Source organism: Syngnathus scovelli, chromosome 21 (genome assembly GCF_024217435.2).
Source record: "Syngnathus scovelli strain Florida chromosome 21, RoL_Ssco_1.2, whole genome shotgun sequence".
NCBI classification, from domain to species: Eukaryota; Metazoa; Chordata; class Actinopteri; order Syngnathiformes; family Syngnathidae; genus Syngnathus; species Syngnathus scovelli.
In genome coordinates, this window is record NC_090867.1 from 4,948,583 (window position 1) to 4,962,500 (window position 13,918).

General features: G+C 42.6%; 1 protein-coding gene and 1 non-coding gene across 2 annotated transcripts; both read right to left on the reverse strand.

The window, feature by feature from the left end:
* Positions 1-360: 360 nt before the first annotated feature.
* cox10 (cytochrome c oxidase assembly factor heme A:farnesyltransferase COX10) lies at positions 361-11,909 on the reverse strand. Its single transcript, XM_049758942.2, has 7 exons — positions 11,719-11,909; positions 11,062-11,204; positions 10,092-10,410; positions 9,903-10,027; positions 3,641-3,711; positions 2,771-3,003; positions 361-2,670 (listed from the first exon to the last, which is right to left on the reverse strand). Exons 1-7 carry the CDS (start codon positions 11,747-11,749, stop codon positions 2,273-2,275), a joined length of 1,320 nt encoding a protein of 439 aa, XP_049614899.1. The 5' UTR covers positions 11,750-11,909; the 3' UTR covers positions 361-2,272.
* A 1,571-nt stretch (positions 11,910-13,480) lies between these two features.
* On the reverse strand, positions 13,481-13,553 carry trnar-ccu (transfer RNA arginine (anticodon CCU)). Its single transcript has one exon. It is a non-coding gene; the product is annotated as a tRNA-Arg (tRNA).
* Between the last annotated feature and the right edge of the window lie 365 nt (positions 13,554-13,918).

The window sequence follows — 13,918 nt, forward strand, 5'->3', positions numbered from 1 at the left end:
TTCATATATAACTCAAGTTATATTGAAATCAACACCAGATTATAGACTATGCGGTAATAAACAAATAACTTTTTCAAAAACTAAACTTGAAAACAATTTAATTTACTCGGTAGCTCATTTTAATTACCGTGTAGCATATTAATTGTGTGAGTGCATGTAAATACATTAAATCAAAAACTTAAAAAGTTGAATCCATTTCTATTATTGCATATTTTTTTAAAACATAAATATGAATTCTAAAAAGGTATATTTAACAATTAAGTTAGACATTTTTGGATAGTTATAAATAAATCTAATATTTACAAAATGCCACAAAAATAAATCCAATGTCTGTGAATGTAGACTAAATAAAAAAATATGTGCAATTAAAACTCTCAGATTTCTTTTATTAAAAACAAACATTTGGACAAAAGGAGACATTTTGGTGACTTTTGGAATGTGCATGCAGGCTTACTTTGGTCCAGCTGTGTGTTTAGTCGGAATCGCTGTTGGCTTTCCCATCTAAATGTTGCAGTTCAAAGGACACATACACAGTCATAGACACAACTTTGCCTTATTTTATAAGAACAAGTACGTGACATTTTTTCCATCAGCAAACTCGTAAATGTCTTTGCATCTATTATCTACCCAAAAGACAAAAACACAGATTTCTCACAATCAAGTTTTTCCCGTCATTTGCTTCTCAGCACAATTTATTGTTGACAATTTAAAATGCTAAAGTGAGTGGACTTTAAACATGCCCATCGACCACCGGTTTTGCAACCTATAAAGGATCACCATGTCTTTGGCAAGGTTCAGCACAAATAAAATGATTACGGTAAACTCGAGCACTGTAGTGTCGTAACAAGCAAACAAAAACATCCAAATTTCAGATCACCATCTTGATGTTTGTCTTAAAAAAATGTAGTTATTTGCTTATTTAATTTTTTCCAAATGTAGTCATTTGCAAAATTAATTTGGAAAATAAAACATGGAGTAATTTGCTCATTTGCTTTTAATGTTTTCCAAATTTAGTCATTTGCAAAATTAATTTGGAAAATAACTTGCCATGCTACCAAAACTTTAATTGATTGCTGAATTTCAATTATTTTTTGCTGTCATGTAAATGTTGAGTTTGTGAAGTCAATAAACACAAAAATATGCTGACAATAAATTTGAAATTTACCAAAGAGACAAAGTGACTTTTTTGATTGAACTTTTTTGTAGAAAAAGGCTTAGTCATTTGAATATGGCCATTCAAAACACAAGTTTTAAAAGTGTGCATGCTGGTATTCTCTCCCCAAAACAAACAAAAGCAGATCACATTGCAAACATTTGTTGCAAAATATATCTCGCGCTGTGTTCGCTTGTGTTGAGGGTAAACTAAGACTACTTTCATACTTTCATATGATTTTTAATGAGTACAATGTTTCTCAACAGGATGCTGACATTCCCGTATTATTTACCTTCCAGTTAGCATACGGCTAATAAAATCTGAGATATAGTGTTGCCTTCCACACCGATGAAAAAAAGCAAATATGTGTTTAGGGATGGTTGATATCGGATCTCCGAGCAGGTCGCGTGTTTTTCCGTCTTCTTGTTCTTCGGATGAAACAGCTGGCCTGCTCAATCCCCTTTCACCCTCTCGAATAAAACTCCGGATTCGCTTGGGCACTTTACGAGGACGCCTCAGCTCCGGCGGCCTTGGACGAAATCCCTCAGACCGCCCCTCCCATGCCCCCCCATTTCCCTTAACCATGTCCAAACCTTTTATGGCGACGGGATGGGCAGCGATAGCGATGTAACCAAACACCAAAACGTTGGCCTGAAGGGGCAGCAACAGCCCTCGTGTTGACCAACAGGTGGCGGGGCTATTACAAATTCAGCCAATAGCGTTGATTTTTTTTTTAATAGTTTAAAATGTGATGTCTTAACATAGTTTTCATAGAAACTACAGTGGCATCATTACAAGACATGATGAATCAACATCTCAGTTTCGCATCCTTCGTCCTCAAGTCCATCTACATTCCGGTTTCAACCAATCAAAAGAATTTACGATTCTTCCATTAGACTGATGAAGATCATATGACAGTTTTATGTGATTAAATGTAGCATTTTTTGTACAGTCAATGAAGGTTTTAAGATGGCCTACCTTCGATGTGGGCTGTTTGACACCCCAGCCTTACAAGAGAGGTAGTGCTGGGCCCTGTTATAAATAAATACATATTTACAGTGGAAATATTGAGGCCTTTAAATGTTCCTTGGTGATGAGTCCATCAAACACGCGATTGCGTTAGCTTGTGCTAGCTGTGTCGTCGTCGCGCGGCGTCTTGCACGTGAGTGCGAGTAGCAACAGCATGGGCAGGTGCCACAAGCTGCAGAAGAATAGTTTGCGGGCACTAGCCCGGTCACCCTTCCTGTAAAATCGGAAGGCGAGCAGGGTGATGTATGCGTTGATGGGCAGCGACACGAGTGGAAAGGTCCACGTGGTGACGCCCAACGCAGGCGCGACGGCGGCGAGGCCTATGAGCGCCACGCTGTGCCGCAGGGCCACGCGTCGGCACAATGCCGGGTGCGTGACTGACATCATGCGGTAGCCGCCGCGCGAGTAGTCCTCCCTCAGGTTCCAACTGAGAGAGTTGAAGTGTGGAAACTGCCAACTGTATAGAAAGCCGCCCAGCAGCAAGGCACCTGCGGAGATAAAGGGGCGGGGCTTAGTGTGTGTGCCCACACGCTGCTGACTATTCTTGCTGCAAAAATGAAACAATTGGAGATATTTTCAAATGGATACCTGGGTCCAGGCAGCCCGTGGCGGCCGTCCAGCCCATGATGGGCGGTATGGCGCCCACCACGGAACCAACCCACGTGTTAGCGATGGTGAGCCTCTTGAGCGGTGTGTAGCAACACGTGTACAGCAAAATGTTGAGGGCGCCCAGGAAACCCGTCAAAGGGTTGACCACGCAAGTCAGCAGCGTAACGCCGGGCACGCCGCACGCCAACGCAAAAGTGACGGCGTGGAGGGGGCTGAAGATGATGATGGAGAAAAAGAAGAGGATCAGGTGAGTTAGAATACACACTCACATACGTGTACACACACTTACACAAGCGTCAGCAGAGCATCTCCAAACAGGAGGCTTAAAGAAAGCTCATCTGATAAGAGTTTTAGGCCGGAAACATCGACAACACGCCTAAGATCAAAGCCCGAAAGTAGGAAAAAAAAAAAAAAAAAAAAAAAAGAAGCCTTTCAACTGGATCAAGACCTCCACATTCTGCTCTTCATCCACTTATCTCATATTGAAAGCGGCTTGACGTTTGCCACTAAACGCTCCATAAATTAGAGAGTGCCGATTAGCATCTTGACCAAACCCGGGTGCGTTCTTCTTCAAAATGAAAAGCAATTTTATTTTGTGGTGGAGGCATTAATGTAATTAGAGGTGTTTTATGTGGGCTGAGTGTGCGGGTGGGCGGGCAAGAGGGGGTCTGGATCTGTGGGCTTCAAGGAGGAGATGGGGGTAAGGAGAGGGCTGCATCACAGGGCTTTGATGATGAGGTCAGGTGGGTAACGTCAAAACAACATTTTGTACTGCTAAGAATTCATATTTTGCATCAATTTGTATGGGAGGGTCTAAAAAAATAGCAACAACCAATCAGAGCACTGTACCTGATCTGTCCTCGGACCAGTGGACGATTCTTGGTTCGGTTCATGTTGGAGTCAAAAGGCACCTCGAAGTACTGCGGGGGGAAAAACACAAAGCGGATAATTGCATGAGACAACACTATGTTTACTATATTGTATACATCTATAGTGGAAGTGGGTACGAGCCCCCCCCCCCCCCACACACTCAAACAGCAGTAAGCGACTGTCACTTCCACTGACATAGTGCAGCCTTCCTCTCCCTCTTCAAGCAACATTTATTTACATTCAAGCGACATGTCTTCAAGTGTTATTTTTAGTGCTGATAACCTCAGGAAGGGAGGACATGAAAGGTCAAGCGGTGAATCTGCTGAGCAGACTGCTTAAGAGTTTCCTGTTTTATTGTAAGTCGTCAAAACGCTGCTGCGAAAAAACGAGGTGGTAGCGCCCAACTATTTGAATTGACCAAATTTCCCGCAGCTAACTGAAACTGGCTTCCGGAGCTACATCAGGTTGCTTAGCGTTCACCCGCCACTCAAGTTAGAATAGTCTCAAGGTGGTAGGTGGAGGTGGTTGGGTGGGAGGTGATGCTGGTGAGTGTTGTGGGATACAACTCTGTGGAAAAACGACTAATACTCCCGTTTTATGGTCCGCTCTGGAGAAGGCTTCAAAGTGCTCCCACGAGATTGGCAATGTGTGACTAAAATGCAAACACATGGGGTGCTTAAATACAGGAACTAGCTATTGTGTGCGTGTGTGTTTGCTTCCCTCATAACGGCCGAGGATAATGAAGAAAACAGATCAAGCGAGTGTGAAGATAGCTTAAAACAAACAAACAATGGCAATCCCTCTCGCAGCATTTTTATCAACAGTAGATCGGGCATCTTCGAAAATCCGGCAGTTATTGTGAAAATAGCGCGTGGGCGCTAAAATACATCACACGCCCACAACGGCGGTGCTTTTAATGTTCCGTTCCGATCGCACAGCTGCGGCCGTGGGACCTGGAGGTCAGGGCGGAGGTGTTAATTCGATTTCCTGGGTCAGGAAATGCGGCGGGAGAGAAGCGATCATCTTATTGTTGCTTTGCATAATGATAAAATAAAGTCAAATAATTCCGGTCCGCCATCTTTAGCATTTTATTTCGTCTTTTAAGCTAACTAAGAGCATCTGGTTCACATTAGCCAACTGCCCGGCCCATTTTCATTGTTTCCGCCCGACACCCACCGCGTGTTACCGTCACAGCGCCGGAATATTAGCATGTTAGCAATTTCAATGATGAACTTGAAAAAGAAAAAAAGAAAAAATTGCTGTGTATGTACATCCAACCATCAAAAGAATGACGTAAGCAAAAAAAGCTTGGAGTGGAGTCTGTTCTTTTAAACACATGTACTACAAAAGTGTAATGACAATTACGTCGCAGACGGGGGACAGAAAACAGGCGACGGGGGAAGTTAAAAGAAGATCAGAAGATCCTTTGAGCTATTACGGCTGAACGTGATCCAAGACCGAGCGGCAGAGGTCCACTGATAACAGACCGCACGACAGCCTCTTCTTACGCAAACTTGACACTAAAGCTTTGAAGATAATAAGGATGTTCCTGAAAATTCCACAATCAAGGGATGGGGAAAATTAAACAGTCGATAAATTGCAGAAATTTAATGTGAGCAATTGGGTTGTGCCAATCCAATTGTTGTTGATGCACAATAGCTTTAGCGTCAATGAAGTTTTGAAAAGACTTTATTGTGGTGTGTTTGTGTCTTTTAAGTTCTATTCGGAAGTATTTTCCCCAATTAAAGTGCCTACATTAAAGCCAGCGTGTGTGCGCGCAGTTAAACAGACGTCAGAGTTGAGCAGCTGGAAGGCTTTGGCTTCCAGAAACATCCGCCGGTCCAAACACGACGTTCCTCTCGACTCGTTTGAAGCCAGCGCAGGTGTTGGGGGGGCCCGACGGTAAACAAGACAACGGGACCGCCTCGGCGCTTGTCGGGACATCGCCCTGTTTCTACTGGAGAGGTTCTGATCGAGCGCTAGGTAAACAACGCGCCAGAGATGGACTCCGATTAAGCTCTCGTCACAAGTCGCTTCAATGGACGTGACGGGTGAGAACGCGCTGAAACTAAACAGACGCTCAACGCAAACAAGGTTGCGTGGAGGTGACTTTGAAAAGGCACCGCTGTTTGAATACAAGTGTTTGGAAGATCAAAGTTAGCTGTACAAATAATGGAGGAGAGGTTTAAGCTAAACAAATTTAAGAGAACAGACCCTCACTCATCCATTGTAAGTTCTCAAAATGATCTTTTGATACGAGTTGAAATTTATATTGTCATTCAAACGCGGAGAGAAGTTTTTAAGGGTGAAGGAATTTGCTCCACTGGCACGGAACGCATGTTTGGACTGGAGTGAAAAAAAAAAAAAAAAAAAAAAAGAGCGCATCAGCAGCAACAACGTATGAGTTTACGCCGCAAAACGATGCCAAACCACGTTCCACAAATCCTGCAAAATAGTCCAAATCACGAAACCGCTAAAGGATTGAGCTGAATAAACTTTTTAAGGGCGCCGTTTGTATTTCGATTAAATATCACAAGTTATGATTTAAGATCTGTCATGGTCATAATTTCTCCGGGGCAATAAATAAAAGCTGGTAGTTTCCAATAGTTTTGCATTTTAGATGGCTACATAGAAGGAAGTCACGAATGCTTTTGGGGGGGAGATTACACTAAATTTAAAATTTTGCCACTAAATAAAATTCAAATTCATAAGATCTAAAATCTGATCTTTTCTTACTTAAAAAATGTCTACCTCATGCTAGCAGCGATACACTAAACGCTCACGTGCATAAAAATGGATATATCGAAGAACTATTCTTAGCGCAGCACAAGTGACAGAAGTAATGATAAGACACGCTGGGTATGCGTAACAAACTGCGACATAATTTATTCCCCGCGCTCGTCAAGATTACACAAAAATAGAAATTCTATTATTTTAAGCCTCACGCCAAAAACGTTCCCGATGTGATTGACTGGATATAAAACAAAGCTTGCCTTGATCAAATGGAGAGGAAAAAAAAAAGACTAACGTTCTAATTTTAGTCTACTTTTTTTTTTTTTCTACCAAATCTCCATCCTCTTGACTGTATTTTCACCAGCAGGGCTCACATTAATTGCCTGACTAACGTGAGGAGATTCAAGCTGTGTCCCATCCTCTTGCGGTTCATCGAGAGCGTGCCAGCTGAACGGCTGCCAACGCCTTTAATGCCAATCGGAGCGTCGCCGTCACTAACGGCGGCGGTCGAGGAAGCTGCCCGGGCCCGTAGCAACTGTCATATTTCGAGAGATTTTATTGGCGTGATCTAACGGGTGTGTTTAAAAAAAAAAAAAAAAAAAACTGATAGGAAATAGGGCTCGGACAATCTGTATCTCGAGTCGACCGATTGCTTTTAACCAAAGCCATACCGCAAGTCAAGAGCCACTATTACAGTTGAAGGGGCTTCGTCTGCCAGCTCGAGCGCTAATTACAGGGCAACGTTTAAAAGATAATAGGTGCACTCCAGCAGGAAAAGGAGCATCGTGTGTGTGGAAGATCACAACATCATCTCAGCGTGAGCACGCAAAGTGTGACTATTTCATCCTCGGGATCTGGGTAAGATACACAAAGGATGGCGCTCTCCTCCTCCATTAAACCTGAGTGGGAGTACGATAAATGGTAGTCTAGAGCCAAAGGGGTAAAAAAAAAAAAAAAAAATACGATGTCCGAATATTTTTCCACAGGAGACAAGGTGGAAATTAATGCAACGAGAACAAGGGCTAATTGTTTAAATGGAGCGTGCCGAACAAACAATTTTCAGATGTGAAACGCTTGAAATGAGCTTGCGATGTTGTCTCGCGGGCATCGCCTGTACTCGCTGGTCTACTTTTGTCAATTATTCACACGTTTTAGTGCCGCCGTTTCCCTTCGACTGACCTGCCTTCAAAAAGGAGCGGGGCCAAAGTTGAAATTCGATTGTATGCTAATGCGTAACGAAACTCAAGATGACCTAAATATCTCATAACGCTCTCACCATAAAGAAGAGTTTAACTTTGGTCTTTTTGTTTCTACACAAACAAAACTATTGATGTAACACAATAAATTTGTTGCGAGTTGTTAGTTTAACGCTGACACGTGCAGTAAAATACGTCGACAATCCGTCATCGTAATTCTTTCACCCCCCCCTGCTGAAAACGGCAACATCGCGACGCGTTCCGCTTTGTTTCTGGACATTTACTCAGCTGATGCCAAAAACAGCGGCAGAGGTGTAGAAAGGTTCACTGATGTCAGGCGCCGTTCAGTTGGGCGGTTCCTCCCCTTTAGTTCTGACTCAAGTCTGGTTTGTGTCGAAATTTCAGACGGGAGGGCCGTAATCACCGTGTTTTGTGCTCAACTAAAAGGCTAACCAGCGAGGCGGGACGCGGGGCCTCCACCTGCCTAAAAAGCTTTTTTTTTTTTTTTTTTTTTGGAGTGGAAGGCAAGCACGCGGTGGCGACAAGTTTGCCCCGACAAGCTCGCGGATGGGAAATAATGACACGTTGAGGTCATTGTCAGTGACGTAACGTTTGAACAGAGATTATTTGCGTAAAAATGATTGGTTAGCGGATAAGACTAAACACTAGGCATGTACAAAACTTACAACCTAATTTCTTCTATTATTTCCATAAAATTGAAAAGACTAATTTCTCTTGGCTTCACTGCTTCCTGTATTGTGATTTATTTTTCAGAATTTTAGAATCTAATCTGCTAACCTATTCCCTAGCCGTCGGCGCTTATCATGCAATTTTTTTTTTGTGTTTTTATCAGAGCAATGCATCTGTCTGCCATCTGAGGCTGCGGGGAGATTTGTGTAGTTTAAATGGACACAAAACAAAAAGGCTTTAAATAAATTAAGCCCAAAACAAGGCGGCCTCGTTAAAGATTCATCCGTGATGGGAGGGTGGCCGTCGAGGAGTCCTCTGCGCGGCAATTAGAAGAAAATAAAAGGACACTCCATGTCTCCTCCGTGAAGCCGCCGGCATCAAAGACGCTCGAGTCAAAGATCAACGCGCGCTTTTGTTTTAGCTCAGCTCGAGGAAAACGACATCTTAAGCACGGCATCTGCCAGCGAATGCGTCACATGTTCTTCACCTCTAAAGCTTAAAAACACCCCCCCCCCCCACGGGAAAATAGCCACAAAATAAGATGGCAACACAACGATGCAGGTTGTTATATTCTGGAGGCCATTTTGAGAAATTGTATGAAACCAGTGATTGATCGCCCGTCGCTTTTTGTTGGTACGGAAAGCAGACGGTTGCCGCGATGACACTCTTTTTACAGTAACAATGCCAATGGCGATAATGGCGGGCGCTTTCAAAACGAAAATGGTGTCATTACGAGGCTATGACGAAGTTGAGAACGATAATACGAGCGCTGTCATTGTCGCGCATTGTCAAAGGTGCCACAACGGTGGCTACAATCTTCATGAGATCCTTTAAAAAAAATAAATTAAAAAAATACAATAATCCGCTGTTACCAACATCACGCTGAGTCACAATCTGACAGCTTGGTACAAAGTAGTACTTTTACTTACGTAGTATCGCAACAGTGATTATTATTTAGATTATACATATGAGCTCAATATGAAATGAAAATATCGCCACTTTTTTTACGAAACTTTACTATAAAATCCAAAACCGTTTCAGGGCTCCACAGACGCCTTGGCGAAAGCTGAAATGAAACGACTCCCTATCAAGACAAGGGAGGGCCCTGCCCAAAATGCAAACAAGCAGAATGGTAAATAATGCATGTCTGAACAGGGCACAGTTTAGAGTGGCCAGGCAGAAGGGGAGGAGGCGTGGGGTGTCTTGCGGGGGCTCGCTTATGCGTGCCAGCCTCGCGGCGGGAGACGACGCACAGACACAAAAGAAAACAGGAAAACAGAAATGACACAAAACGAGCCCGCTCCAACGCGCACAAAAGCAAACACGGCGAGGCTGACTTGGTTTGGAATTACGCGGTGGGGGGGTGGGGGAGGGGGGTCGACACGTCTATTAGACACCGGCTTGAAACTCTGCTCTAACTCAATTATCCAATTAGCTCACGTAGGGGGGCCAGAGTGCAAGGTGGCGACGGCCGGAACACCTGCAGCGGCCAGAGATTCTTTCCAAGAAGAAACAGAGAAACTTTGTAGTCACACCAAAGCAAAAAAAAAAAAAAAAAAAAAAGACATGAAAAATATTTTGTCTATGTACAAAATAGCCTTGTTGCATTCATGCAAATTCACCTGGTTGATGGAATTGGCGGCACTAGAGGCGAGTCCTGTCCCCAGACATGTTACCAAGAACATGGCGGGGTCAAAGGGCACCGGCGCCATTGCATAACCAGCCGCCGCCGTGGTCACCACAAGCGCTGAAATGAAGAGCAAGTTGAAGTCGCACGGAGTGAACAATCATGGCCGCCCACACATTCTTACCCGTGAGTTTGATTTTGGCCAATCGGGCGTAGATGTCGGGCAGGTCGGCCGCTTCCACTTTCATTTGCTTCCACTGTCGGTCCAGACGCGCATCTCGAGCTTCGTCTGTCTCCACCTGCACGTGGGGCGTCTCCTTTGAGGTCGTTGCCGGGTTGGATGTTTCCTCAGCGACCTCAGAGTTGGACAAGTCCTCCACCGTGGGCTCGATCGTCGGGATTCTTTGGACCTGTCTCTCTTCGCCGCCGTTGTCGTCCACGTCAGCAAGCACCTGTTTAGGGACGGCACGCTGCTGAAGCTCAGCCAGGTTCTTTGACACATACTGACAGGGAAGAAGAAGAAAATGTAATTTATATTGGATCATTAACTTTGTAATAATACAAATGACCACACAAAAATCTATCAAAATACACAAAAGCTCCTTTCACAAAGGAACTTTGCATATAAGTGCAGAATTTTATTTGCTCTTAATTTGTTCAAATGTGAACCATATTAATATACATAAAACCATAAAAAACAAATAAAAAAATATCTAAACGTAATATAAATATATGCATGTAGTGAAAAACATTGGCTTAAAAATGAAATGTGCCCTTACACAACATGAAATGCAAATAAATGTTTTAACAACAATTAAATAATACTAAACTAAAGGAACAACAAAAGCTGCGCTTAAAAGTTTACTAAACTTGAGGAAATCAAAATAAACAAGTAAAAAAAAATTATAAAAAGTACAAGCAAGCTATGAGACTTGGTTAAATAAAATAACCAAAAATGAAAATCTACATAACTAAATTAGATGATGGATGTTGGCTAAACAAAAACACTAAACTAAAAAAAATGCTTTAAAAAAACAAATATGATGTAAAAATAATATATAAATGTGTAAGCCTTGTTTAAGAGAAAGCACATTCAAAAAATAATCATGCATAAAATATGCATACAAAAGGCGACAAAGCAATGCAAGAGTTACCTGCCGTTTGAGGAAGTTGAGGTGTTGATAGGTCATCCAGTGTGACGGATCTCTTCTGCGCAGCAGAACGCGGCTGCGGGCTGTCTGCATGCATCGCGGACCACATCCCACCAATTTTTGCTTTATGTTTACACCAAACAAACCTAGGAGACATAAACAAGCAGAATACTTAGTAGTTGTAGTAGTGATGTACATTCAATCACAGAAGGATAATATACAACGGCAACTAGTTGTGGAAGCGATATTTTTGTGCTTGCAGGCACTGACTCAAGAAATGCAGCACTATTTGCTTTCACTCTGACATCTCCTTGCATGCCTGCATGTGTGACATACTTCTCTGTGGTGTGAAACAAATCTAATCAGCAGAGCACGATCAAAATTTTGCTGGAAAACCATGGAAAAGCCAATATCAGCTTCAATAATGAAAAAAAAATTCTGTTACCGTTACAGATCGGCGTGTATTCAATACATATGCAGAAGTAGACGACCTCATTATAAAGGTCAAGACAGATTAGGAAAACATTCTTGCATTGAGTAACCGTACACGACTAGCTTAGCTACCTAGCTGCCGTCCTCGTTGATTTTAAAGGTACGCGATTGGATTACAACAACGAAAATCAACGTGCAGCCGTGCAGTCCGCGTTTGGGAGACGTTACCTGTTAGCCGACTACATTGCGTCTTATACATGATCTTTGGCCAAAATAAAGCCGGTTTCCTTCTTGGTCTCCTTCACATGCAGTGAGCCGCCATTATGACCTCAGGATGTGACGTTGCAAGTACGTCCGGGGCATGTGACGTCATGCGACCTTAAGTAATAACAAGTTTGAGGCACATGACGTCATGTGAACGCAAATAATAACACAATAACAACAATAACAATAAAAACAGTAACAAAATTAACAATACTACTACTATTACTACTATGTACTACTACTACAACAACAACAAATAATAATAATAATAATAACAATACATCATGTGTATATAACAAGTTTGAGGCACATGACGTCATGTGAACGCAAATAATAACACAATAACAACAACAATAAAAACAGTAACAACATTAACAATACTACTACTATTACTACTATGTACTACTACTACTACTACAACAAATAATAATAATAATAATAATAATAATAACAATACATCATGTGTATATTTCATTTTCTTTACTAATAGATGAAATATAAATAACATTGTTGTAAAGCCCCCGTTTGATGTACATTATTCCTTTGTATATGTTTAATCCTGCTAAGAAAAGCCAAACGCATGCAGGCTTTTATTGCCTTTTGTCCATGAGGTGCACATCAGCAACAGATGGGCGACATGGAGTGGAAAACATTTAACAATGGAAAGTTTGAGAGGCCATTTTCACCCCGAGATGCCTTTTGTCCTAACCCTGGGTGCAAACCCAAACTTTAATTCTAGGCTGCGTCTTAAAACACAGCTTTCAAATTGTACTTAAAACCAAAATTTGAAATCCTCATGCACCACATTCATTTATGTACTTTCCCTCCACACTTGTCTTGATTTTAACAGAATGTCTACTGGTCAAAACACTGACCTGTAAAGAGACCACCCTCCGGGCCACTCCAATAAAATGGCTTCATGGAATAACAGAGACTCCCCCATGCTTGTGCCTGTCATTGCCCCATTTCTCCCACCCTGATTTACAAGCGGTCCCACTGGCTTGCAGTGCCATCTCTAATCCCAGAGGAACGAGCATCGGAATGGCGGCGGAGTAGGAAGCAGACAGTGCTGCATAACTTTCGAGCAGAAACAGATGCGCCAGTGCTATCCTGTTTGTAATTGATTTTTAAGGGTGACTCTTGTTGTCTAACAAGCCTCCGGCCGGCGCCGTGCTGCTAGTCGAGCAGAGGGCTTGTGACTGACTACAAACACTTGTAGTGGTCCAGCCCCCAAGTAAAGAAGCAACTTCCTTTTACTGTCTTCTTCAGGACATGTGTCCACCAGATGCAGATGTACTTCCTGGACACATCCTATTCTTCCTGTATCATAGTAAAGCTAATATGGAGCACTGACTTGAAACCTTAAAAACCTAAACCTGCTTTGAAAGTCTGATCTAGACTACCTTGAATCCCTGACCCCAGCTTTAAACCCAAATCTTGACTTTCTTGAACCCTGATTTACAGTACTGAACATGGAAAAAAAAAAAAAGATGGGACCTGCACGCACAATCCCTGTTATACAAATCCAATAAAAAACAACCAGCAGAAATTCACACAAAATAACTGAGGAAAGTCAACATCCCAGAAGAGAATGGAACTCCAAACCTTTGGTTAAGGAGGTGAGTGAGGGGACAAGAAGAGAAGCAGTTATAGAAGAAAGACCTTTTAGAAATTCAATAATACAAGACTAAGAAAATTCCACCACAGGACAAGAATGGAAGGACAACACCCCAGATGGGTCTTGAACCCACAATCTCTGGCTGAGGAGGCCAGTGCCTTATCCATTAGGCCACTGGGGCACACAACTGCGCATTGCTGAAGAGATGTCATACAAATTCAATAGTAACGGCCGAACAAAATTACAGTACAGGACAACACCCCAGATGGAACTTGAACCCACAATCCCTGGCTTAGGAGGCCAGTTCCTTATCCATTAGGCCACTGGGGAACAAAACTGCTTGTTGCTGAAGAGATGTCATACAAATTCAATAGTAACGGCCGAACAAAATTACAGTACAAGGCAACAAAGACAGGACACCACCCGAGATGGGACTTGAACCCACAATCCCTGGCTTAGGAGGCCAGTGCCTTATCCGTTAGGCCACTGGGGCACACAACTGCATTCTGTTGAAGAAATGTCATACAAATTTAATAGTAACGGCTG